Source organism: Myotis lucifugus, unplaced genomic scaffold (assembly GCF_000147115.1).
Source record: "Myotis lucifugus unplaced genomic scaffold, Myoluc2.0 scaffold_128, whole genome shotgun sequence".
In the NCBI taxonomy this organism is placed as follows: Eukaryota; Metazoa; Chordata; class Mammalia; order Chiroptera; family Vespertilionidae; genus Myotis; species Myotis lucifugus.
Genome location: NW_005871176.1, coordinates 2,237,900 through 2,265,174, shown reverse-complemented (window position 1 = coordinate 2,265,174; position 27,275 = coordinate 2,237,900). Strand labels below are relative to the sequence as shown.

At 43.1% G+C, this 27,275-nt stretch overlaps 2 protein-coding genes across 3 annotated transcripts in view; one reads left to right on the top strand and one right to left on the bottom strand.

Annotated features, from left to right (window-relative positions):
- Positions 1 to 1,959, top strand: part of WNT4 (Wnt family member 4) — an 18,082-nt gene extending 16,123 nt beyond the window's left edge. The window contains exon 5 of the mRNA XM_023758323.1: positions 1,886 to 1,959. Coding sequence (XP_023614091.1) covers positions 1,886 to 1,959 — 74 coding nt within the window. The remainder of the gene's footprint in view (positions 1 to 1,885) is intronic.
- Positions 1,960 to 20,404: 18,445 nt separating this feature from the next.
- The window catches only part of CDC42 (cell division cycle 42), a 39,421-nt gene continuing 32,550 nt past the window's right edge, over positions 20,405 to 27,275 (bottom strand). Inside the window, exons 4-6 of one of the 2 annotated variants that reach the window (XM_006094023.3) lie at positions 26,721 to 26,830; positions 26,402 to 26,599; positions 20,405 to 21,879 (exon numbers count right to left, since the gene is read on the bottom strand). In XM_006094023.3, coding sequence (XP_006094085.1) covers positions 21,790 to 21,879; positions 26,402 to 26,599; positions 26,721 to 26,830 — 398 coding nt within the window. In that variant the 3' untranslated portion in view covers positions 20,405 to 21,789. Of the gene's footprint in view, positions 21,880 to 23,135; positions 23,323 to 26,401; positions 26,600 to 26,720; positions 26,831 to 27,275 lie in introns of those variants that run through there. The other variant, XM_006094024.3, reaches the window with a different exon arrangement.

Genomic DNA, 27,275 nt, shown 5'->3' with positions numbered 1-27,275 from the left:
ACCCAAGCTTGCAATCAGACAAGACGGGGAATGGAATTCCCTTCACTATATGCAACCTTGGCCAACTCACTGTCCCTCTCTGGGACTCATTTTTTCATCATAATATAGTGCTACTTCCCCTTGCCCCAGTTCCAAACGGGGCTAAATAATAATAGAACCTATTTTATCGGGGATGATAAATAAAATGACACATGTAAATGGCAGCTATTATTATAAGTATTAGTATTATCCCCTTTACAGGAGTGTGGGAGGCGGTTAAAATCGCTCTAAGATTGAGGGGGCCAGAAAGGGGATAGAACGAGGAAAGCAGAGACAGTGGGGAATTGGGTAAGAGTTGAAGGCAGGTACCTCAAGGCTGTGGTCCTCCTTTGGCCTCATCCCAGAAATCAGAAGCAGACAGATGTCTCAGGGCAGAGATCCTAGGCTGGGAACAGAGACAGAGAATCCCAGGGTGGGATTCCCAGGCAGCAGAAAGCAAGGCAATGGCAAAGCTGCCCCTGGCACCAAGAGGAGAAGCTGAACCAAGGTCCAATGGGCAAGAGGCAGGGCTCGGACAGGGAGCAGGGGAAAGGAGGGCCCAGTCAGAAGTGGAGTGGGAGTCAGAGCTGTGGGAAGCATAGGCAGTGGGGCCAGGCTCCGCCTGTAAAGACGGACGGCTTTCAGAACTGCCAGGTGGGGTGGGTCAGCTCAGAGGCTGTGTGCAGATCCATCTTTGACAGCTGCCCTCAGAGCTCAGGGCTGAGGTCTGGGTGATAAAGCAGACCTCCTTCTCAGCCCTTTCCTGGCAGCCAGTGGTCCAAGGGAAGTCTGGGAAGACCCAAGGCCAGGTTCAAGGTGGATCTTGGGCCAAGGAAGGGCCAGAGATCATAGCAAGGGTGTAAAAAGAAGTATAGGGTCTAGGCAACTGAGAGGAGCTAAGACAGGCTGAGAAATGGAGTGAGGAAGAAGCAGAGGGTGGGAGCACAGACACGGGAACAGAGGGAGAGAAAGGCATGAGAAGGGAGGAAGGCACTGAGGAGCCGGAGGGCATCTGGGCAAAAGAGCCCAGCAGCTTCCTAGTAAGAGGAGAAAGTGCTGAGCTTCAGGAGAAGGCATCTGACTCAAGAAGGGGGGTATGAGGGGATGTCTAAGGGATGTGGGGGAGGGAGGAGTGTGGCCGGGCCCAGGCGATGACTTCATAAGCATCTCCCCCCACTCCTTCCTGAGCCGCCAGCCCTAGTGACCCCCTGCCCGCATCTCAAGGGTCTAGGCCAAGCAGGCGCTGACAGGGGAGAAAGGGGCCCTCCTGGGCCAGGCCCCCTAGCCTGGCATAGTGCCTGCTGGGAAGGAGGGGCCTAGAGGCCCAGCCCTTGTCAGCATCCCGGCCGGCACTTCGGAGGCAATTAGCAGCCCAGCTGAGCTAATCCCCCGCCTGGCGAGGCCAACACAAACAGGCCCAGGCCGGGTGCACACTCGCCTGCCTGTTTGCTGAGGGGCCCGGTGGTCCGCCAAGAACAACACCAATAACCCGGGGCCTTCTCTGGGTTAAGAGGAGGACCGAGGCTTGCTGAAGAGCTGACCATGCCCGACAGGCATACTCTGGCCAGGCGCCCTGACTGCCCCAGAAAGGCAGCCACTGTTCCCAAGCCTTGGGCCAGCCAGGAAGAGGAAGCTGGACACAAGGAGCCATATACTCTAACTCAGTACCCACCCCTACCCCCACCCATGCCACCTGTGAGGGAGAAGGGCCAACTCAGGCTTGTGTTGCCTTGACCAGCCCAATAACTGAGGCCAGAAGGGCCTGAGCCCTCTGGTCAGAACCCAAGGATTACAGGCTTCATGCTGGACCTGGGAGCCCAGAGGCAATTCAGACCTGGACCCTGCCCTCAAGGGGTTCACGGTCCAGCAAGGGAACAGACCACGTACAACCGTGGAGCAGGGCCAGACTCTACTCCCATCAGCAACTACCTGTCCCCCTAGGATGGTGGAACCCCCACAACCGAGAAGGCAAAAGGGGCCCAGCAGAAGAAACAGAGGCCCATAGATAGATAAATGGAGATATGGCACCAAGAGGGCAGGAGGGGATCAGAACAAACTTTGGCACAGACCAGTAACTCCTTTGCACAACCCAGCAACCACCGGGAGAGCAGACAAGGCCCTACTCCTGCACCCCGACTTCTTCATTCCAGCCCAATTCCACCTTCCTCAGCCCTTGACCAGGGAGCATCCTCTCTCTGAGATAAACCCTCTATCTGCAACATGGTTCCTCACCTACGTAGGTGCCTGGACTTTGCTGCAACATCAGAAACTACAGCCTCCTTGGAGCTTCTACTGGGGAAAGCGATACGGCCTCCCTGAATGGGCCAGGCCCCTCGGGAAACGGCGCTGATCATTGATATGCAGCACCACTACCACTTACTGAGCACCTATCAACAGAGGGCCAGGCCCACACCAAATACCACCACCCGCATTATCCCACTTCAGATTCACAAGCAAATGATGGGACATGAATATATCCTGTTGGATAAACCCACTGAGAGGCAGGTGTATGGCTTATCCCCACTTTACAGATAAGGAGACCAAGGCTCGCGGCAGAGACTTGCCTATGGTGGCAGGTGTATGTGTCACTAGGCCCCTCCTTCAGTCCCACCACCTCTCCATTTTCCCTCGCCCCATGCTGGCCTAGACCTGATGCTTCCTGGGCCAACAGGCCTCGGTGCCTTGAGCCCACCCTTTCCCCACAAAACAGCATTATCTGTCTCTGGCTGAGCTAAGCTCCACTCTGTTGCTCTGCTGGGGACCTATGCATTGTAGACAGCTTTCTGTAGGGGAGAGGGTGAGAAAGGCTGGAATCACACTGCTAGGGCTGACAACGCCACAGCTGCAAACAGCAGCCCTGCCCACCACCCCCTGCTGGCTGGAGACTTCAGGTCCACTTCCAAGCCCGCCAGATAGGCTGTCAGGTCCCTGCCCACAGCAGGAAGGAGCTGACAATCCAGTCTGAACTCTCTTTGGGCTGTTCCCACACCTGGCCCTAGAATATCTAGCCTGAACCAAGGTATAGATGAGTAGATGAGTCCTATTCCCCTTTAGTTCAGCCAAAAGGGAGGTATTTTTCAAAAAAGTCTTTTACTAGGAAACTAAAGAAAAACAAACAGACCCTAAGTACACAGAAACAAGCAGATTCCTAAGCAGGACTTTAACCAGTGCCTAACCAGAACCCTGCAGATACTGCGTCTCCCTACCTCCTTCTGGACAGGGGCTCATTCTAGCTCCACTGCCGACAGCCTGTGAAATCTGACGCAAGTCAGTCAACTCTAAACCTCAGTTGTTAGAGAGATGCTGATAATGGTAGAGCCAGGACCAGATCCAGTCCTAATTTGAAAGCCTCCCACCCATGCCATTATGGCTGTTGGAGGACCGAGTGAAACCCTGAACCGGGAAGTGCTTCGTGGAGGAGTTAAGGGATGTTGATGGTTGTTCTCAGCCAGCACTCTGGCTCTTTCTTTAAGTGTGAGGGAAAGCGTGTGTGGGAGGAGTGGAGATGATACTGTAGGTTCCTGGTCCCATCAGGTTGAGATGACACTAGAATGTGCTGGGTCTCTCTTCTCCACCCCTTCTTCTCCCTCCCCAGCACCTCCTGCAGCCTGGCTTCCTCCTCATCCCCTGCTTGGACAGCGGCTGGAGCCACCTGGGAAGCTTCAGGAATGGCTGATGGTTATCACAGCCAGGACAGGGCGAGTTGCTGCCCCTCCGATTCATCACAGAACTGGAGTGGATCCAGAGAACTGACCAAGAGGATGCAGGGCTGCTGCTATGAGTTCAGACTGTTTCAGTCGGGAAAGAGGCTGAAAGAGGGCAGTTCAATCCTTCAAATCAGAAAGGGATGAGGAGAGGGGACTTTAGACTCATTCCTCAAAAGAACAGACACGGTGTGGTGGAAGAAGTCTGAGGGCTGAAATCGCACAGATCTGGGACTGAACCTCTTCTAGGCCTCTCACTAGCTGGGTGACCTCAGATGAGTTAACTCCTATGAGACTCAGCTTCCCCATCTGTACCATCTCAAAGGCTACTATGGGAACTGAACCATATGGAGATAGGTGTCCAGTAATCCCCTGCCCCATTCCATTCACTTCTGGCCTAGGACATGCACTCTCCCCTTTTCACCTGGCCAGTTACCATTGCCATATGTTTGGTGATGGCACCGCATACACTCGACCCCAACCGTCTCCTCTCAGCACCTAGGGTACTTTCAAAATGGCATGATTCCTGGTTGCCAGGCTGCCCAGATGCCCCTTTAACCACAGCAAGCTTCAGTTTGACAGGAAGGCCCCAGCATGGTGAGGGGAAAGGCAGGTTACACCCCTCCAACTTGCCCTCAAGGGTCAGAGCTCTGTCCAGCTCACCCAGCAGAGGCATCAGCTCATTAGCAAAAATGAGGTTCTCAACCTTTAACCTATGACCCCTGCCTCTGAGAGACAAAAGCCCTTGCTCTGTTAGTTCTGACATTTCAAAATAAATCTTGTGGCATTTCAAATTACATACACCATTTGTCAACTGGCTATTCTAATGCTCCCCCCGCCCCAAGAGAAGCCTAGTAGTTAAACACTCTGCAGTCAAATAACCCCAGCTCCACAGTCCTAGCTGTGCACCTTGGGTAAGTCATTGAACCTGTTTCCTCTGTTATAAAGAGAACGAATGCGAAGATAGAGAACGTGAAGCACTTAGCACACTGCCTGTCACACAGCTGCTGCTCAGCCATCAGCTATTACTCCTGCTGTTAACATTGGAGAATGTGCCTGCCGCCACCCCTCCTCTGATCCTGAGACTCGCTGAGCCAGATGTTTCAGTGTGGGCTCCCAAGACTTCAGCTGGGCAGAGGACACTTTAGAGAAAAATGGGTGGGTGCCCTTTTACAGACCTTGTGCCATACACACTATTGTTTACACATTCCACCCTCCCCCTTGAACTGCAAGCTCTTTGGGGGTGCGATCTGGATCTACTATTTTATGAGGGGAGGGGAGTCAGGAAGCAGTGAATAAATGTCAAATGAACTGAGGCATGTGCTCTAGAAAGAAAGGCAGTGCAGTCATCTGCTGGCACTAGAGGCCAGGTGGACGGCCAGCCTGACGAGGGCAGCACAGGATGGGCTCACGTCCCTGGAAGCTCTAAAATGCTACAACACCAGGCTCGAATAGATTAAACCACCTCCACCCACTACTGTCCCTGGATTGCAGGACCCCATTCCCCCTTCAAGGCCCCAGAGAAAAGCCTCAGACTGGGTCTGCAACCCCTGGTCCCTGTGCAAGGCCCCCTGGAGGGCCAGCCCACACGGCTTTGTTATAAATGATGCCCTGGACAGCCATCTGACCCACTGTCTCCTGGTCTCATCCTCGAGTTCCTGGAGCCTCAGCCAAAGACAACAGTGTGGACTCATTTCTTCAGGGCCCAGAGTGGAAGGCTCCCCAGCACCTGGGAGCAGCTGGAAGTTGGAACTCAAGGACTCATCGCTGCTGGTCTCCCCATCCTGTGCCAAGTGCATCTGTAAACAAGCCTTCTCAGTGGTTCCCTGCAGCTACTCCCAAGGGTCAAAGGGAGAGAAACAGACTAGAATCCGGGCAGCCCACGGCTTGGAGAACTGAGCCAGGCAAAGCCTGGTCTGAAAGATGGTCCCTGGGTGTGGCCAGGTCTGCGCTGCTGGCCCTGTGCCCAGAGCCTTGGATGGGTTTGCCATTGCCCAGGATTGCTGCTCTATGCCAGCTGCTGAGACCCCAAGAGGCATGGGGCCTGTGTCACACTGCTGTAGGTCCCACTGTTTTACAAGTTGGCAGAGAGAAAGAGCTTGCTGGGGTGGAGATGCCTGGATGCTGGGCTGTTGTGCGTGATTCTGTTTGCTATAAAACAGCCAGACATTCCTAGGACCTGGAATCCCGCCGAGGCCATGGAGCTAGCCTTCCCGGCCATATATCTCCAGGCGGGGGACAGGCCTGAGACATCTGAGATAATAAAGACATGATTGTCTCAGCCCTGGGGCTTGTCTCCCCTTTGTCCCAGGGCCCAGCAGCCAGCAAGAAGTTTAAAGACGTCCTCCCCCTTCTCCTGGGAAAGTACAAATGCATCAGATTCTATAGCCCCTGGGGTGAGCTTCCCAAGAACCAGGCCTGGGATTCCTGCTCTGGCTCACCAGAGCAGAAGGCCATCAGGGGTCCATCCCAGGCAGCACACAGGAGAGACTGCGAGCAACCAGATGTGGAACACTCACTCGGGGCACATGTCCTCCCCGCTGGGCACGCATCTCTAATTCTCACCAACCCTCTAGCATGGGAACTCTAATTTTAGGAATTAAGAAACTGGAGCTGAGAGAGGTAAACGAACTTGTCCAAAGTCACAGATACTCGATGGCAGGGATGGTCTGAAACCTAGATGTTTTACTCCAAAGCCTGCAACTTCCACAGTAACTCTAACTCACTCCATCCCCTCCCTTAAAAAAATGTATTTTTATTGATTTCAGAGAGGGGGGAAGGGGGAGGGGGAGAGAGAGAGAGAAACATCAACGATGAGAGAGAATCAGTGATTGGCTGCCTCCTGCACGCCCCACACTAGGGACCAAGCCTGCAACCCAATCATGTGCACCCACAAGGAATCAAACCGTGACCTCTTGGTTCATAAGTGGACGCTCAACCACTGAACCATGCCAGCCGGGCCCCAACACCCATTTTTTATAAAAACTCTCAGCAAAGTGGGAATAGAGGGAGCATATCTCAACATTATAAAGGCCATACATGGCAAACCTACAGCGAACATCATACTCACTGGGCAAAAACTAAAATCATTTCCCTTAAGAACAGGATTAAGACAGGGATGTCTGCTTTCACCACTCTTATTCAATACTAGAGACCCGATGCATGAAATTTGGGAGGGGGGGGCGGGGAGTTCCTTCAGCATGGCCTGCACCCTCTTGCAATCTGGGACCCCTCGGGGGATGTCCGACTGCCAGTTTAGGCCCACTGGCTCCTAACTGCTCACCTGCCTGCCTGCCTGATCACCCCTAATCATTCTGCCTGCCTGCCTCATCGCCCCTAACCCCTCTGCCTGCCTGATCACCCCTAACCACTCTGCCTGGCTGCCTGATTCCCCTAACTGCTCGCCTGCCTGCCTGATCACCCCTAACCACCTCTGCCTTGGCCTCCACCACAGGGGCTTTGTCCAGAAGGATGTCCAGAATGATGTCCGGAAGGTCGTTCAGCTGTCTGGTCTAATTAGCATATTACGCTTTTATTATTATAGATAGTACTGGAAGTCCTAGCCACAGCGATCAGACAAGAAGAAATAAAAGGCATCCAAATTGGAAAGGAGGAATTAGAACTCTCATTATTCGCAGATGACATGATATTGTACATAGAAAACGTTAAAGACTCCACCAAAAAACTACTTGCTTTAATAAATGAATTTGGTTTAAAAAAAATGAATTTGGCAATGTAGCAGGATACAAAATAAACATCCAAAAATCTATGGCTTTTTTTTTCGTTACTCCTCACTTGAGGATATTTTTCCATTGATTTTTAGAGAGTGGAAGCGAGAGGGAAAGACAGAGAGAAATATCCATGTGAGAGAAAAACATCGATTGGTTGCCTCCTGCATGCAGCCCTGGGCCTGGGCCAGGGAGGAGCCTGCAACCGAGGTACATGCCCTTGACCGGAATCAAACCTGGGATCTTCTAGATCTGCAGGCCAACGCTCTATGCACTGAGCCAAACCCACCAGGGCTCTATGGCTTTTTTATACACTAATAATGAATTATCAGGAAGAGAAACTGAACAAACAATTCCATTTACCACTACAACAAAAAAATTAAGGTACTTAGGAATAAACTTAACCAAGGAGGTAAAAGACTTGTATTTGGAAAACTACAGGACACTGACAAAAGATAGAGAAGATATAAACAAGTGGAAGACTATACGTGTTCATGGATTGGTAGAATTAACATTATTAAAATGTCCATACTACCCATATTACAGATTCAATGCAATCCCTATTAAAATACCAAAAGCATATTTCACAGATTTTGAACAAATACTCCAAAAATTTATATGTAACCAAAAAGACCCCCAAATAACCACAGCAATCTTGAGAAAGAAGAAGAAAGTTGGAGGAATCACAATATCAGATTTCAAGTTATACTACAAAGCCACCGTAATCCAAACAGCCTGGTACTGGCTCAAGAACAGGTTAGATCAATGGAACAGAACAGAGAGCCCAGAAATCAACCCAAGCCATTCTGCTCAATTAATATTTCACAAAGGAGGCAAGAACATACAATGGAGTCAAGACAGTTTCTTTAATAAGTGGTATTGGGAAAATTGGACAGATACATGCAAAAAAATGAAACTAGACCACCAATTTACACCACACACAAGAATAAATCCAAAATGGATAAAAGACTTAAATGTAAGTCATGAAACCATAAAAATCCTAGAAGAAATCATAAGCAGCAAAATCTCAGACATCTCTTGCAACAATATGTTTATAGATACGTCTCCTAGGGCAAAGGAAACTAAGGAGAAAATAAACAAATGGGACTACATCAAAATAAAAAGCTTCTGCACAGCAAAAGAAACCATAACAAAATGAAAAGGGAGCCCACTGTATGGGAGAACATATTTGGCAATGATACATCTAATAAAGGGTTAATATCCAAAATATATAAGGAACAAAATAAGCTGATGAACAAAATACAACTTAACAAAAGGAAGACAAACAATCCAATTAAAAAATGGGCAAAGGACCTAAATAGATACTTCTCCAAAGTGGACATACGAAAGGCCAAGAGACATGAAAAAATGCTCAAAGTCACTGATCATCAGAGAGGTGCAAATTAAAATAACAATGAGGTATCACCTCACACTTGTCTGAATGGCTACCATCAACAAATCAACAAATGACAAGTGCTGGTGAAGATGTGGAGAAAAGGGAACCCTAGTGCACTGCTGGTGGGAATGCAGACTGGTGCAGCCAAAACAGTATGGAGTTTCTTCAAAAAATTGAATATGGCCCTGGCTGGTTTGGCTCAGTGGATGGAGCCTCAGCCTGTGGATTAAAGGGCCCCAGGTTCGATTCTGATCAAGGGCACATGCCTGGGTTGCAGGCTTGATCCCCATTAGGGGACGTGCAGGAGGCAGCCAATCAATGATTCTCTCATCATTGATGTTTCTATCTCTCTCTCCCTCTCCCTTCCTCTCTGAAATCAATAAAGATATGTTTTTAAAAATACTAAATATGGAACTGCCATTTGACCCAGTGATCCCACTTCTAGGAATATATCCCCAAAGTACCAATCAGAAAGAATGTATGTCCCCTATGTTCATAGCAGCACAATTTACAATAGCTAAGATCTGAAAACAGCCCAAGTGCCCATCAGTAGATGAGTGGATTTATACGATGGAATGCTATGCAGCAGTAAAAAAGAAGGATCTCTTACCCTTTTGAGACAGCAAGGAGGGAGCTGGAAAGTATTATGCTAAGCAAAATAAGCCAGTAAGAGAAATACAAGTATCATATGACCTCACTCATGTGGAATCTAATGAACAAAATTAACTGATGAACAAAATAGATCCAGAGGCACAGAAACATAGAATAGACTGTGGAATCTCAGAGGGAAGGCAGAGGAGGGTGAGTAGGTGGGAAGTGATCAACCAAAGAACTTGTATGCATATATGCATAACCCATGGACATAGACAATAGGGTGGTGAAGACCTGGGGTGAGGGGTGGGGGCGGGCTAGGAGAGGTCAATGGGGGGAAAAGGGGACATATGTAGTAAAAAAAAGAAAGAAAAACTAGTGAAATATGAACAAAGTAAAAAATAAAAAAAGAATCAACCCATGAATGTATAGATAGGTGGAACAACAAATCCATCTCTCTCAAATCAATAAATAAAACACACATACACACACACACACACACACACACATTTTTTTAAGACATTTAGTTATTTGAAAAATGGCAAGCAAGATCATTGCTCTGGAAGGTAGTAATGGTTCTCAGAATTGGAAGTACTGGCTACAGATATGGGTGACAAGACACTGTGGGTAGTGGGCTCTTTTCCCATCAATTTGAGAGTTTGCACTCTTCTCAGGGGCAATGAGAAAGGCAGAAACTCAAGAAACCTTGCGAAGTCCCACAACCAACCACTTTTCTTGCTGTTTCTCTGCCATCTAGTGGCTCCTCTGGAGCATTACAAGTTAATATTTACTGTTAAACCATATTTATCCTAAAAGCAAAAACCACATCAGTCTTTACTGGACACTGCAATATACAAAACACTATAGATTGAACCAAACTTTAGACCCTCTCAAATACATCAATGAAAACCTGATTATTCTTGAAAACTCGTCTACTTGTATATTTAATACATAGGTTTTATATATAGGGTGTCCCAAAATTCACGCAAGAAGTAATTTTGATAGAAAACACAGGTTTATAATTAAAAATTGTAAATTTTTTATTGATTCATAAAGTATACAGTATAGGGTTATGTATGGAATAGCACATCGGGTAAATGGCCTCCACGGCTTTGCTGGCACATACGAAAAGCCGTGGTCTTCACTGGTCTTCACTGTCCCTGCTCTTGGGCCATAATTGGTACTTGGTAATGCTTATCAAATTGAAGGGATTGAAATCAAAGGGCAACAGATATTAGAATCTGATTCAATAAACCAAGTAAAATTAGGCTTTTATTTTTTGTTGTTGTTGTTGTTAATGCTCACGCAAAATTCAAATCTTGCGTGAATTTTGGGACACCCTATATTTTTATTAATTACCTGTCAAGAGCAAAACATTCCTAGAGTTGTAGAGATGTCCTACACCAGTGGTGTTGGAATCTCTTAGCAAAGCCCTACAGCTCCCATGGGGAGCACAAAGTGTGTTCCTATGTTTGGGACAAGGAAGCAGGAGAGCGAAACTGCGGGGCTTGTTTCAATCGCAGCAGTTATTTCATTTACCTTTTCGGTTTCTGTAATTAGGTTCCATGTAAGATTTTATTTGGGGGGAAAAGAGGTCTACTGCTGAAAAGACACAAACCAAAAAGAAATAGAAAACTACTTTATCTACACATGGGGAAACTGAGGCCCAAAGAGATGTAGCTACTTTTCCAAGGAAATTCTGGTGCCCCAATTAGAACCTGGGCATCCAACTCCCAATCCAGAGCTTTTTCCAGTAATGACATTACCACCCTGGGAGTAATGAGGTGATAACATCAAACACCATAATGCAAAATAAACAAATAAACAGGACTCCGTTTAGTCTCACTCCATTTACCAGGTTTCAAGATCCCTATGGGCTAAGGAAAGACTGGTCTTAGAATCAAGTGGCATCGAAGGCAGCGGAATTTTATACAAACCACAGATAAATCCCCCCTCCCCCGTATCTGTGGTTTTGCTTTCTGCAGTTTCAGTTACCCATGGTCAACTGCATTTCAAAAATATTAAATGGAAAATTCCAGAAATAAACAATTCATAAGTCTTAAAGTGCATGTCATTCTGAGTAGTGTGATGAAATCTCACACTGTCCCATTCTGTCCCAACCTGAACATTAATCATCCACTTGTTAAGCGTATCTGTGCTGCATATGTTAACTGCCAGTTTGTCACTTAGTTGCTGTCTCAGTTATCAGACTGACTGCCGAGGTACTGAAGTGCTTATGTTCAAGTCACCCTTATTTTACTTACTAATGGTTCCAAAGTACAAGCGTAGTTTTGCTGGCAATTCAGATATGCCAAAGAGAAGCCATAGAGTGCTTCTTTTAAGTGAAAAGGTGAAAGAAAAAATTTGTATGTTGAGGTTTCTCAGATCCACAGTAAAAAATTTATCTGTGAAATTGTGAAGGAAAAAGAAATTCATGCTAGTTTTTTGCTATCGCACCTCAAACAGCAGAAGTTACAGCCACAGTGTGCGCTATGTGCTTTACAGAGGAGCAGAGTGTTGGCATGAAGCTCCCCTGTGGTTCTGGGGCTCCAAATACCCACCCCTGTCACAGAGTTATAAATGAGACATAGGAGGGCATGATACACTCTCAAGCTCCCTGCAAGTCTTCTCTGGTTCCTGGCAATGGGGCTGCGGGACCCTCATTCATATAGCAGCCTATGACGCAGAAGCCAACAGGGCTCTATGGCCTTGGTACCACTTGCCAAGCCTGTGCTAAGTGCTTTACATGAAGCATTGCATTTAACCCTCACAATTCTCAGGTAAAGTTAATATAGCTATTTCTATTTCACAGAGGAGAATGCAAGGCTCAGGTTTAAGTTACTTACAGAAGGTCAAAGATCAAGTGACAGGACCCAAATTCAAATCCAAAGCCTATGCATGCACTTTCTTTCCTTTTTTTTTTTTTTAATACATTTTTATTGACTTCAGAGAAGAAGGGAGAGGGAGAGATAGAAACATTGATGAGAGAGAATCATTGATTGGCTACCTCCTGCACAACCCACTGGGGATTGAGTCCGCAACCTGGGCATATGCCCTGACCAGGAATTGAACCGTGACCTTCTGATTCATAAGCCGATGCTCAACCACTGAGCCATGCCAGCAGGGAGGGCATATGCATGCACTTTCCATCACAATGCCAACCAAGTTGTTTAACCTCAGTCTTGCCATCTATCCTGCCTCCCTCACAGGGCTGTATTGAAGGTGAGTGAAATCACTAATACAAAGGTGATTTGAAGTTTGAATTTACTACCTAAATTCAAAACAGTGTGAGGACTCCTGAGCTTTGTGAAGATGTAGCTCCAGAATCCCAATCACCTCCCTTATTTGAGTCCAGCTAATGAGCTTATTCCCAGTAACAGGGTTCCTTCCTCCTGATGAGGACTGCATTAGATATGTGGAAACGATGGTGCGATTCTAGCCTTTATGTGGCATGGTAAAGAGAAAGGGATGCTCCCACCATCCCCCTGGCCTTGTAATCAGTAAGGCCCAGCTTTCTCACAAACCCTGCTCTGCCAACACACAGGCTGCTCTAATGACTCTAGGGGCTCGCTACCCAAATGCAAAGGCATCTCATACAAAAGACAAAGGCTACCTTTCGCTCATGCTACAATTAAGTCACCTTCCCTTTAACGCTCCTACCCAATCTGCCATTGTAGATGAAGCTTTTATATCACTATGCTTGCCCTGGCATTAAGGATGCTTGAACTGCAATTTTCAGCTTTGTAATTAGTCATACGTATGTTATTTTCATAAGATACATATGGTTAAACATACAGGCTCCAGAATCAGACCCGAGTTCCAACTCTGGCTGGAGGTATAGTGTCTAGGAGTCCTTATCTATAAAATGAAGATACTTGTAGTATCAATGTCATATAGCTGTTGAGAGAAATAAATGTGCTAATACTGTGGGTTTAACACAGTCCAAAGCACAGCAAGTGCTTAATAAACAGCTCTTCTTTCACCAAAGGGTATGTTCCATTTCTTTTATGATCCTAGGCAATTAAAACAGTCCTCCACCAGTATGATTAATGTTCCCTCTTTAATTCACTCATTGGTTCCTGGGGGCCCTTGAGGGCTAGCTTTCTACCTACTACACCTATCCCTAAGCAGGTGACTACGTCCCAAACATGCCAGGTGTCCCCCATCTTTGTTCACATTCCTCCCTTCCAGAAAGCTATACTCACCCACCTGCCTCCACCCCCACCCCATATAGCTCCTCATTTCCAAGTCAGACCCATCTTTTAAGTACATCTAAAGTGTCACCTTTTTCCTGATTTCTTTCCACTCCTCACTCCATCATCCCCCAACAATATACACACACAACTGTACTTTCTCTTCTTTTCCTGGTATATTAAATTACCCTCTCTTACTCTCATTCTTACTAGAACCATCTTCATCCACCATGCTATCTAACAGAGGGCCTCTTGGTACTAAATAAATACCTGTTAAATTGACTACACAAAACAAAAGCTTTGGGGAGATTTGTAGTTTTTAATATAATAACATCTTCTGAACGTTTCTTATCCCTTGATGTTCATAAACTAGCTTGGTCCAGAAAGATCCTCATGCTAGCCTCAGAGGTTTGGCCAACCTAAGGCAACCAGTCCTGGTAACTCTGGGACACTGGGAAAACTGTACAACTAACCTGATCTGCAGAGGTTTTTGTTTTCCTGCCTTCCAGGGGCCCTAAAAACAAAGGTAAAGTATCTAGAGCTCTTTAGATACAATTTAGTGTGTATATGAAATACTTCCACAAAATTAAAATCTAGGAGAAAACTCCATCTCTAGGTCTTAGCTTCTTCTTAAAGAAAGCTCTAGCCCTAGCTGGGTTGCTCAGTTGGTTGGAGCATTGTCCTGTACACCAAAAAGGTTGTTTGGTCCCTAGTCAAGGCACATACCTAGGCTGCAAGTTCAATCCCCAGTCGGGAAGCAACCGACAAATGTTTCTCACATCAATGTTTATCAATGTTTCTTTATCTTTCTTTCTCTCTCTCTCTCTCACTCTCTCTCTCCTCTCTCTCTCCTTCCCCCCCCCCCTCTCTCTCCTCCCCTCCCTCCCTCCCTTTCTCCCTATCTTTCCAAAATCAATAAACATATCCTTAGGTAAGGATAGAAAAAAAGCTGTAAAGCTGTAACGTACCTTGAGCTCCAACATCCTAGTTTTTAAATACTAAATGTGTACTCCTGTAATTACTAAAATACAAAATCCCCAATATACACCCAGTGGCATGTGACAAAGATATATATAAGTAAATAATTCCTCATACATAACCTAAATTCTTTCCATTGCAATGCAAATCTTGTAGCTGTTAATATTTGCATAGCACTTTTGTGTTTACAGAACATATTCACATATATGACCTCATTTAATCCTCATGCTCAACCCTAAGGTGTAGATATTATTATTCCTAACTTACAGATGAAGCAAAAGATCAGGGACATTCACTGTTTATCCAAAGTCACACAGCTAGTAGGGCCAGAAAAGAAACTCAAGGTCTATTATTTCCCTACAGCAGACATCATCTTGGATTTTTTTTTTTTTAATGCCTATGAATTCTCAGACTGACTCTTCACCTCTCCTAAAGAATCCATAAGTCTCCCTAGTCCACCAGTACATTTACTCAACCTTATTTCCTTTCTTCGTCATCACCTTCTCCTCTCCCTTCAGACATTTATCAAGACCCCATAAGAAGTGGTGTCCAGAAATTAGGTACCCTCGGTTCAACAACCAGAATTTTAGCAAATTCACCACTAGGTGGAGCTCATCTCAATAATCCAAGAAGCCAACAGGCAAGCTCACTGGGAAAGAGAAAACAGAGGAGCCTGAGTTAAAGTAGCTCAATACATTGTTTAAAAGAAACAAGAAATAGATATCCCGGCAGTGGCACGAGCTTTCCCATCTTCATCCCAATAGCCCATGATCAGAGAGTTAAGAAAGAACTTCAGTCCAAGGCTTAGGGTCAGAAACAAATACTAGCTAGTATTTGCAAACCCACACAGGTACCTCTCCAGTTCCTGCTTCTGAGAAGGCTGGCTACTGGACTTTGCATCAAATTACAGCTAAACCAGCCCTAGTTGATTTGGCTCAGAGCATAGAGCATCAGCCTGTGGACCAAAGGGTGCTGGGTTTAATTCCGGTCAAGGGCAGTTACCTTGGTTGCAGGCTCCTTCCCAACCTGGGCCCTGGTCAGGATGCATACAGGAGGCAACCAATTGATGTGTTTCTCTCACATTGATGTTTCTGTCTTTTCCTCTCTCTTCCACTCTCTCTAAAAATCAATGGGAAAATGTCCTTGGGTGAGAATTTAAAAAAAAGAAATTACAGCTAAATTATAAATCAAGACACAGAAACTAAGATCCTATCCAATTAAATATCAATTCACAGTATAAGGCTAATACACAGAGGAAGCTGATACCTGTTTCATCACTCAGATGTTAAAAAAAAATTAAGAAAATCAATCCACCTGGAACTAAATATTCACTGACAAGAGGGGGGGAAATAAAGCCACTTAACACTGGTCCACACCCCGCCCAAAGGTCTGACAAATAATGGGGGTCGGGGGGAGGGCAATCTGCAGCAGAGGAATAAAATGATAAAATAATGGTGTTTTTAAAGATTTTTTAACTGATTTTTAGAGTGAGGAAAGGGAGAGATAGAAACATTGATGTGAGAGTGAAACATCGATCAGCTGCCTCCTGCACGCCTCCTACCAGGGATGGAGCCCGAAACCCAGGCATGTGCCCTGACCGGGAATTGAACCAGCAACCTTTCAGTGCACGGGACAATAACCAACTGAGCCACACAGGCCAGGATAAAATGATGGTGTTTTTAACTTAGCAAGAGACTTCACATCATAGAAGACCAATTTAGTCCTGGAATAACTTCAATTTCATACTCATTTCTAGCAATAACTTACACTATTTGGAATTTGGTCCTATGTACTCTCAGCAGATGAATTAGAATATCCTAAGTGAAAAAGATATCCATCTCTATCCAGTGAGACGTGTAGAGCACACTTGTCTTGAAGTTATCAGGGAAGTACAGCCTTCCTCTACATTCCAGCTTTGACTTAGAAAACCTTAGTTGATCTCTACAACTCAAATACTTACCTTCTTAATTTACTTAGGAATCTGCCCAAAATATCTGTGCCAGTCTACCAGTAAGATTATTATATGAACTTTGTTAACCTTATTTCTAAATAAGGAGTCAAGAACTGAGTGTTAGTTTGGGACCACAAGTTTGAAAAACCTCTTTCCTAAAAGAACAAATAAAACTGTAAAGACATGTAGCCCAAACTTACTCTAAAACTCGATTTCTTAAGGTTTCATTTACATCTAATGTCATGATTCTCAAACCTGGTTGGCCTATTAAAATAATCTGGTGAGCTTTAAAGAAGTGATGCCACTAAAAAAAAAATAATTTGAAAAACCAGACTCTATCTCCAGGGATTGATTGAAATGGCGCAGGCAGTATTGACCTCTCTTATAAATGAGCTCCGAAGGTGATAGTCAGGCAGCCGAAGTTACGAATCACTGAGGTGTGCACTAATCCCCACACGTAGCTCATCAACCAGGTAAATACTACTTGGGGAGCCCGGCTCGCGTGGCTCAGTGGTTGAGCATCAACCTATGTGTCTATGTCTCTCTCCCTCTCCCTTCCTCTCTGAAATCAATCAAAATATCTTTTAAATCCTACCTGAGGTGCTTTTAAGAACTAGCAGGTCCCACTCTACGGGGAATTTTTTAAGCTTCCCATTAACTGAACCAGGCACCTGACTTGCATCTGAGACCTCAACAATGATAAAGCACTAATTATTTTACAGATAGAGGCCAAGAGAGTGAAAGTTACCTACCAAAGGATACGTTGAGTTAGGGCTGTCCTTCCCCAGGTCTCCAGTGCCCAGTATAGAACAAGTGCTCTGACCAATAAATGTATGGCATGTGCATGCACAGATAAGATTTTTAAGATTTTTACTTTTTGCTCTTTTCTGGTTTTTACTCTCTTGAGAACCACTCTAAAAATGGGATGAGACCACACAGCTATTCAAGAGGAAGCAGCTATCAAAATTGTAAGGAAAATTCCAGCCTGGCCAATATGGCTCAGTGGTCGATCATTGACCTATGAACCAGGAGGTCACAATTCAGTTCCCAATCAGGGCACATGCCGGGGTTGCAGGTTCAATCCTGGGGGGGGTATGCAGGTGGCAGCTCACTGATGATTCTCTCTCATCATTAATGTTTCTATCCCTCACTCCCTCTCCTTCCTCTCTCTGAAATCAATAAAAGCATATTTTTTAAAAAATCCAACTACAAGTCAGGAGCCCACATTTTTAGTTATATTCTTAGAGTCTTAGTAAATGCTTTTTAAAAAACCCTATTTTTGAATTTACTAAATATGAATTTTGAATGACTAAGTGGCACAAACTTTAGGGTTGGGTATATGGAATCCTCTGGGTAATGGAACATGAGAAATTTTAAATGTGCTTGACCTCACACCCCTTTGGCTCACCATGAGAAAGAAGTCAACTCTCAGGTTGCCTGTTTTCTGGAGCCAGGCTCCAGAATAAAAAACATGGAGCCAACCTGAGCCCAATCTGAAGCCTGGAGGCAAAACCCAACTGACCCATGCATAAAAAACGTAAGTGCTTATTGTAGCAAGCCACTGTTAGGATGGCTTATAATGCAATATTATTGTAGCAATATCTAATAAAAGTAACTTTAAAAAAAAACAAACGTAGGGGCACTTTGGAAAAAACTCAAAGTAATATATAAACTGAAAGGTATTTAAATAGCCCTGGAAAGCAAATAGTAAGGTGAGGCCTTCTGTTGGTCTAAGTAGTTAAATCACCATGCTCTGAGTTGGGAGGACTTGGGGTAAGGCCAAGGACAGCTAAACTAGAACAGTGACTTAAAGCTACTTCTCTCACATATCAAGCAGTGATACCCTAACCACTGAAGAGCTCAGCCCTTCCTGAAAGTACTAGAGTTGCTACTTCCTGGTGAAATGTTGTGTCTCTCCCACACTGTTAAATTTCCAACGTATGTTAGCTGTACCAATCCTTCTCAAGAAGCAGTGCCCGTATATACCAGAGTTTCTTGGCACTCAGCAACCAAGTAACCAACAACATCAACATGGGAGAAAATAGCCCAAACCTAACAATGAGGAAAAAGAAATATCTTTATCCATTTATGAAGACAAAAATTATAAGACACTACTGATTTAATGACAGCTCTTCGAACAAAAAAAAATGTACTCTACATTAAATGTACACAGAAATTTTAAGTGGTATTCTGATTATAATATAAAAATGTGAGGAAAAACACATCTTAGAATAAGGAAATACTGCAATTACTCCTTTCATAACACAACGCTTTCTTCCCATTAGCATATACTTCCCTTCTGGCATAAAATCCAGCTCTAAGGATGCAACTGTAACAAACTACAGAACCTATTACTAAGACCTTCAGTAAAACATTATTTTAGAAAACCAGTGATGTATAAGCCTAAATAATGTAAGTTTTGTCACATGCTAAGTCTGCTAAGGACTGTTTAAAATAACCCTTTTCCAAACTGGGCAGTATCACTCACTATGCCAAGATTACAGACAAGTTTCTTAAGTCAAATAGAAAACAATATTTAAGTAGAAAATAATGTTAGCTTCATCTATTTGCCACCCATATTCTTCTGATATATGAAAGTGAAATTGAAACTTTAATTAGAAAACAATGCTAGCATCAATCTTCTGTCACTAGTTTTTCTGATGTGTGCATAATTCGACACAATCATGTGACCTGCCTTATTTCATTTATTCATTCTTGATATCATGTACCCATCTCATATGTCAAGCACTGCTCTAGGCCAGGAATATAGCAATAATCAGAATGGACCTATATGCCACTGTACTAAAAACTAGGGATACGTAGTACCTGCTTCACAGAGTCTCAATCCAGGTACCTCTCCTAGCACTGTCAACAAAAATCTATATAATAAAAACCCAGTGGTCATAATGCTATATAACGGCCAAAGACCGGTCACCAGGAGGCTGCGTGCGCAGCGAGGCACGTGCCAGGTTGGCCGGGCTGTGTGCGTGGCGAGGTGCGGCGCGCCGGGACTTGGGGGGTCCCGGGTCTCGCGCAATTTCACGCACTAGGTTACTAGTAAGTAATAAGACATCTTGGTAAAATAGTAAAGCTTAGATCTGCCTCTTCCTAACCCCTTCCCAACCAACCCAGCTTGGTTCTAGTACAGTATGGAATCAAGCCAAACATGACTCTCTGTAAAAAACTATCAAAATGAGCTACACTATATCAACCTTATTAACTGGATTAACAGTTCTTAGTTTCTAAAATTCTCAGACAGATCAGTATTATACTCTTAAGGTAAATGAATCATTCTGGCCACCTAAAGAAAATGTGTCCCATATTCAGATTCACAGCACAGAATCTAGAATCTGGGAGAAGCAGTTTGGGTTAACCACCCAGCAACAGCAGTTCTCAAACTTGGCTGCCATTTTGGAAATACCTGGAAAACTTTTAAATACCCCATTGCTCAAGTGGCACTCCAGTAAGCAGCCAAGTTTGAAAACCACAGATACAGGAAACTTGGAGGAACTGGCTGCTTCCCAACTAACCCATGGATTAGAGGTATGCTTCCTTCCAACATGAGCGGTGCGCTTCCTAAACACTCTTCACAAAGACCTGTTAAGAACCTACTTGGTATTGAATAGGAGTTTGCAGGCTACATGCCAAACTTAGGGGGGAAGGCACAAACCTGAATACATGGAGTAAAAAGCATTATCTCAAACTGAATGCCAAAAATGAAATAAATAAAGCTTTTAAAATCTTATCCCAAAATTTGTTAGAAATTGATGTTACTAAGAGTCCAGTTAAGTTCCCATTGCTAAATATCTAAAAAAGAGGCGGAGGGAAAATAACAACCCCCAGGCTGGCTTGTGAAGGGTTTTTTTGTTTGTTTAATACATCTGAAAAGAATGCATATACAAAGAATTGAGACATGAGAAAGCATTGGTTCAACACTAATGAAACTACAAGAATTAGGATTTGGGGAAGGTGGAGAATATTACCTAAACATTTTTAAAAATGTTGGAAACTGCAACCAAAATAAACTGATAAAATCCCTATTAACACTTATGAAGAGTCTTCATAAGACTCTCTCCATGGTTTTTATTAAACTAGAGAGCCTCAACTGGCTGCTCTAGGGTTCCTCATGCAAAACAGAAAGAAGGGGATTCCCCTGACTGGTCCCCATGTTGTTAAATGTTCTCCCCACCCCCACCCCACCCCTAGCTTCTTAATGAAGCAGGACTCCATCCTCATAACTTGAAGAGGATGTGAACATTCCACAGACATCTGTCTTCTAGCACCCCTCATATATACCAGGTCTTCGGCTGTGTTCTAGGAACACCATATCATACACTATTAAGCTGCACATCTATGCTAAGCATATAAAACAATGACTGACAAGGAAAAAATGTTTTTTTAATTATGTACTTAATCCATTTGGTATATTTCAAAAGGTGCAATATTTTCTTCATTTATCAGTGAAAGAAGTTAGACATTAACTTCAAAAAAAAAAAATTAGCTAACGGCTAACAAATTTCCTTGAAAGTCAGTCACGTATATAGTGCATCCTAGAAAAGAGGAGGGGCAAGACAGGTTCCACCCACTTTCATGAGTTTCATCAAATACTGAACCTACTCAAGGGTGGAGAGAAAAGGCAACTTTCAAAAAGGAGTATGTTATTAAATGAGGCGTTTACTATACTCCTTCCTAAGAGCACCGGTGGGGAACATGTTTTCTAAACTAGATCTAGGAAGTGGAATGTGGAATCACTCCATCCTCCTCACCTAAAGGGTTGTCCAATGGTTAACAAATTTTTTAAAAATGACTAAATAAAAACAAACTCCACACACACACCCCTCCCCTCCCACCGCAAAAAAAAAAAAAAAAATACTAGATGTCTCAGATCACTCTCCAGAGTGGAACCCGGGAGCAGCTTCAACAACCCGAATTAGTCTGTTACAGAGTCATCACAAGCATGCCTTGCTTTTAAACAAAACAAAAAACAAAACAAAAACTAGTACTGATCACTTTTCTGACAATACACAATTACTCAAAATTAACTAGTATTGAGAGGGGGAAAGGGACCCTAACTAAGGGCCTTGTGTTCACACGAGTGCATATGGGTAGGTGCAGGGCATTTGTCATTATTGCAAAAACGAATTTTAATTTTTAATCTTTAGTTTGATTTAAACATTGCTTTTAGTATGATGCCGAAACCAGCTGTGCAGAAAGGGCTCTGGAGAGATGTTCATAGCAGCACACACCTGCGGCTCTTCTTCGGTTCTGGAGGCTCCAGGGCAGCCAATATTGCTTCGTCAAATACATTCTTTAGGCCTTTCTGAAAGGGGTAGAAAGAAAAAAAATGGGCAGTCTGATTTTCAGTATAAGAAAGTTGAAGTTCGAATTAAAAACATTCAAATCCCAAAAGTTGGCAAAGAACAAAACATTAAAAACAATCCTGAATCGCAACACAATCATCTCACTTCACCAAGTTTTGTCCAGGCAGGGCCCTGGAAGGATCCAGCAATTCAGAGGAGCAGATATTCATGAGTGAGACAGTGGTCCTTTGAGAAAGCTTTTTGCAGACCAATGTATGTCACAAGAAGCAAACAAGCACATGTGTCATTTGCTCATTCAATATGCGTTTTGTAATGTGCTGCTGAAACATTTTACATAAAAACAAGTGAAGCAGCTCTGCATTCAAATGGAACAGCTGGATATGGGAGGATGGGCACCAGGCAGTGGCATCCTTATTACATGAAGGCACAGGCAAAGATGGAGAGAGCGATTACAGTGGCTGCAAAGATATTCACTCTGAACTCCCTTTATCCCACCAATTACACAGAGCCAAGGGGATTCAAGGAAGCAAAAATGTGGGTACCTGATACATATATAAAACTAGAGCCAGTCAATGCAACAGGAAAAAAGCTTCATCAGGCATTTATACAAACAATTGTATATTTTTAATTTCAAAATTTGAAGGTAACCACAATTGTATGTTTCCCTCACAAGGACAAAATCAGAAGAAAATATAAAGGTGGCAGCTTTACATCTCAACATAAACCGTAAGTCAACTGTTAAAATGGATGCTATTCTTAAAAGATAATGTAACAAATAATCTCATAAAGCAGTAGCAGATACATCAATATCTTTCCCACCCAGGACTGACAAATACTCCACTGCAGCACAGACAGCCAAAGCAATAGCAACACAAAGTTTCACTGCACAAAGGAAAACCAGGAAAAAATCGTCCCTTCCCCATTACACTCTACTAGCAGGTCACCCTTTTTCCATTAAGTTTGTCATGCAATTACAATTAACAATTGATCATAAGAATAAAATGATGTTTGTGTTATTTTCTCCATCTAGACTAAGATCTAGAAGTGTTAAACTCTTATTTTCTCCAAGAGGACATTCTTAATGCTAGACCAAGTTCCCTTTTGCAATAGTAATCCAAACCAAAAAGCTCTGAGCATCAGGCAACTCAAGCAGCAACTTGACTACTGATCACACAAAATATTCTATAAGATATTGCATTCTTGATCAAAAACTAATACAGAGGTTGCTCTAAGGTGGTGAGTAAAAAGACACAGAGGCTTTCAAACAGGATGGTTTTATTCCTTTGTTTTTAAATGATCTTTCTACAGTAGTGGGACAGGAAGCAGCAGCAAAGAGGGGAAGGAGAAACAGTTTAGAATATACAGCACTTCCTTTTGGGTTGAGTTTCCGGAGGCTCGAGGGCAGCTAGGATAGCCTCATCAAACACATTCTTCAGACCTCTCTACAAGACAGAGGGGAGGAGAGAGAATAGCAGCCAGGTTAGAGGTTAGAAAGACTAGCAGATACAATAGCAGTCTGAATTAAATGGGCTGGATTCACAGAAGCAATGTGCCTTAAGAAAAATAAATGCCAGAATGTAGACTTAAGCCCATTACTGGGAAAGTACGTAACTGAACAGAAATTTCTTACTTCAAAAAGGTTAACTGAATAAGAAAGAAATTTTTATGAAAATGTCATATGTTGACTTCTAAAACAATCACACTTTGAAATCTAATATTACATTTTAATGAAAATAATGCCAGGAGAGGAAAATAGATATGCAAACACAAGAGCTGCATTGTGTAATTAAGCCTTGTAAATTCCCCAGTATTTCTAATGATAAGAATGGCACACACATTTTGAAATCTATTTAATTTCAGAATTCTGTGAATTCAGCCCCTGAATAACTGAAGTACACAAATAGCAGACTAACAGGCATGCTACATGTTTCTAGATTCAATGACATAGCTGAATGGAATTAATCAGGATCTCAAAGTCAGTTTCCCAGAACAAAAAGGTTCAGACATTTAGAAAGAGTGTTAACTGTTCAACAGTACCAACTGGGAAAAGTTTAAAGAACAGACTCTAGAAACAGCAAACACTTCAGTTATTCAGTAATGTTATCAGAGCAAGTAACCACCACCCAAGTTATAGGAAAACAAAGAATGGGATCCTAGAATGAGTTTTAGCAAGCAGTCCAATGCTTTAGGGTGTCTGCATGGGTATCAGAGCATAAAAGCATGAAGTGAAAACAAAGAATATTCTCAGATCTACAGGGATTAAGATGCATAAATACACTTACACCTCAGGCAGAACTCCAACGTGACAGTGATTCAGTAGTACTGGTACCTTGGGCCCAGGTCTACAGACTCACCTAAACTCACCTAAATCTGAAGCCACAGGTTTACCACCCAAAGAAGTTTCACATGTTCTTTATGTCAGTTTGATCCCAAATAAAAAATTTGCGAAAGTTCCAGAATACAGTTCCAATAACAAGTACCAGCCCCAGACTACCCCAGATATTCCCACCCCTACCCTATGCCCACCACAGCCCCACCAATGCATCCCAGAGGACTGGCACTTACGCATTCTATTAGGTACAAAATAAATCAGAAATAACAATAAGTACTTAAAAAGAAGCAAAGCGGTTAAAAAGTTTTCTTCTTTCCATATCTTTTACAAAGTAGAAATGCTAAACAAAAATTAAAGATCTTCTGAAATTCTTTCTACACATGTAGGAGCAAGTTCTAGTAGTCAAATATAAAAGGAAGAAGGGAGAATGGAAAGGGAAATACATTCTATAAGGGAAAAAAGTGGAGAACCGCTATTAGAAACTAGAGCATTCCTTAAGAAGGAAATCTTTTCTTGTTTACTGGCAAAGATCAACTAATTCCCTACAAAACAAAACTAATCTTCACTTTTACCCACAAACTATCTGATTATATAGTTTACTTTTAGAGAAACCAACAAACAGAATTTGTAATCCTAAAAGTTCTAGCTCCCAAACATAACCATGGACCCTATTTTCTATCTTCTCTTTTGACTTCTCCAACATAAAAATCTGGTAAGAAAAACACAGTTGCTAAGACCTTTTCAAATTCTTATTCTCTGCAAAATGACTTATTATATAAACCTGTTCATACTGTTTAAAAAAAAAAAAGTCATATATGGAAGCATCCAATTCTTTAAAATAAGCTTCATCAGTGACCTAAAATTGGGTCCACTCGTCCTACTTGCCCCCACCCCCAAAACAACCCATATTTAGAGAAAAGGGGTATGCAAAAGATGCATATAATTAATTATAATCTGACACACACGTTCCACACATATCCTTCCCCAAGAAACACACGAACACTTTTCTGAGTATGGTATCAAAATACAGAAGCATCAGGCAATTTTTTCTTAAATCTCAGTAAGTGCTGTGTGTGATAAGATGTAAAATCTTATTTAGTTTTAAATATCTGCTTTTACAATACAACTAAATTGCCAAGGAAAACTGGGTTTGGGAGAATATTAGGCCTTGAAATTATCCTGTGTAATATCCAGATAAACATGAACATTTTATCTTTATCCAACCTACTGCTAAACTGAAGATTACTGAATTATGTCTAGGCCCCACATACTAAATACCTAATATACGCATAATATGCAACTATATATGCCATTTATCTTACTATACATATAATCAAGATTAATGTAACTGAAAAAATCTCTTCCCTTCAAACCTGCCCTAATTTACTTGGGCATGTTTTTGTTCATTGTTCAAAAGTCAAAGCCATCAGTAACTAGTAAAATAAAAGAGTTCTGCACGAATTAGTTCCATAATTCTTTCCTTTGCCCCACACAAGAGAATCAAATGGGGGAATGAGTTGCAATAACCATGAAAGTCAAGAAAATGAAACCGCAGGTCAGTTACAACTCTCAGTCTACACACTCTAGCGCTGCTCCCTGTCCTCAGAATCTGACATTTCCCATTAAGCTATGAGAAGAGTTCCAATTAAATCATTCAGAAAGAGACAGAGGAAAGAGGGCCACATAAAGAAGGAATGCCTCCCAAAACTGTAGAGACACTATACGTATAAGCATACTTAAGAAACAGCCATGGCAACTTTCTCTGACATGAAAGTCTCTATTATGACTAATTCCCTATCCCAGAAACAGTATAACATCAATTGTCAGAATAGAATAGACAAGAAAAAGTCAGTACTATTTAGATGAAAATTTAAGGTGTATGGGGGGGGGGGGGGTATTGTAAATTTGTGCTTACCTGGACCTTTCCTGTAATTTTTTTTTTAAAACACAATCCCTGACCACTACAAATGACTCAACACAACATGGAAGCTCACCAACACAAGAGCTTTACTTAGAGACTAGTAATTTCTCCATAATACAGACATCCAGAAAAAGATATATAAACTATGAAGCTGATCATAGTCTTCCTAGGCAGCTTTCTTGACCACTGTTAGAAACAGCCCCTGAATCCTAATGCTCGAACAAACTATTCAGCTGTAAATAAAAATCGGGTTCCGCACAGTCCTCACCTGTGTGAGTGCAGAACACTCCACATACTTGACAGCCTTCAGGTCACGGGCCAGTTTTTCAGCAGTCTCTGGAGTGATAGGTTTCTGTTTGTTCTTGGCAAGTTTCTCAATCGTAGAGGGATCATCTCTGAGATCAATTTGGGTCCCAACAAGCAAGAAAGGAGTCTTTGGACAGTGGTGAGTTATCTCAGGCACCCACTAGGGAAAAGGTATTTTAAAAATTACACTTTCATTAACCCACAAGCCTCTAGATCTATTTTCAAGTCAATAGAAGTTCTGTGACAACATTTTTCAGGACAAGAATACCTGACCAACTCACCTTTTCTTTCACATTTTCAAATGAGGATGGAGAGACCACTGAAAAACAGACTAGAAATACATCTGTTTGTGGATAACTCAGCGGTCGTAATCTGTCATAATCCTCTTGCCCTAGGAAGGAAAAAAATTGGAGAAATCAACTCAATGTTGGTATCCTCACAGTATTAAAATTACCACTCAACAAATTAACCCTTTGCACTCCGCTGTCCCCTCTCAGGGGACATCGGAATTCTAGCATATCACTCGGATGTCCCCTCTCAGGGGACATTGCAGTTTATTAGTGATTACGGGGAATTGAGTTATTTCAACGCAACTTTTTGAGACATGCATGTTTCCCTGAAGTTTTATCTTGAAATGGCACAAGAAATTAAATCAAAATATCGTAAAATTACTAAGATATATACAAGAAATGTCAGCGGGTTTTGTGTCGGATTAAACAATAAACTACATATTCCCGATGTGGGACAAAGAAAACGGGACTGCATTGTGTGTTCTAACAGGAAAACACCTGGTGGCAGGCGTCAAACCACTTATTACTGTCAAACGTGCACTAATC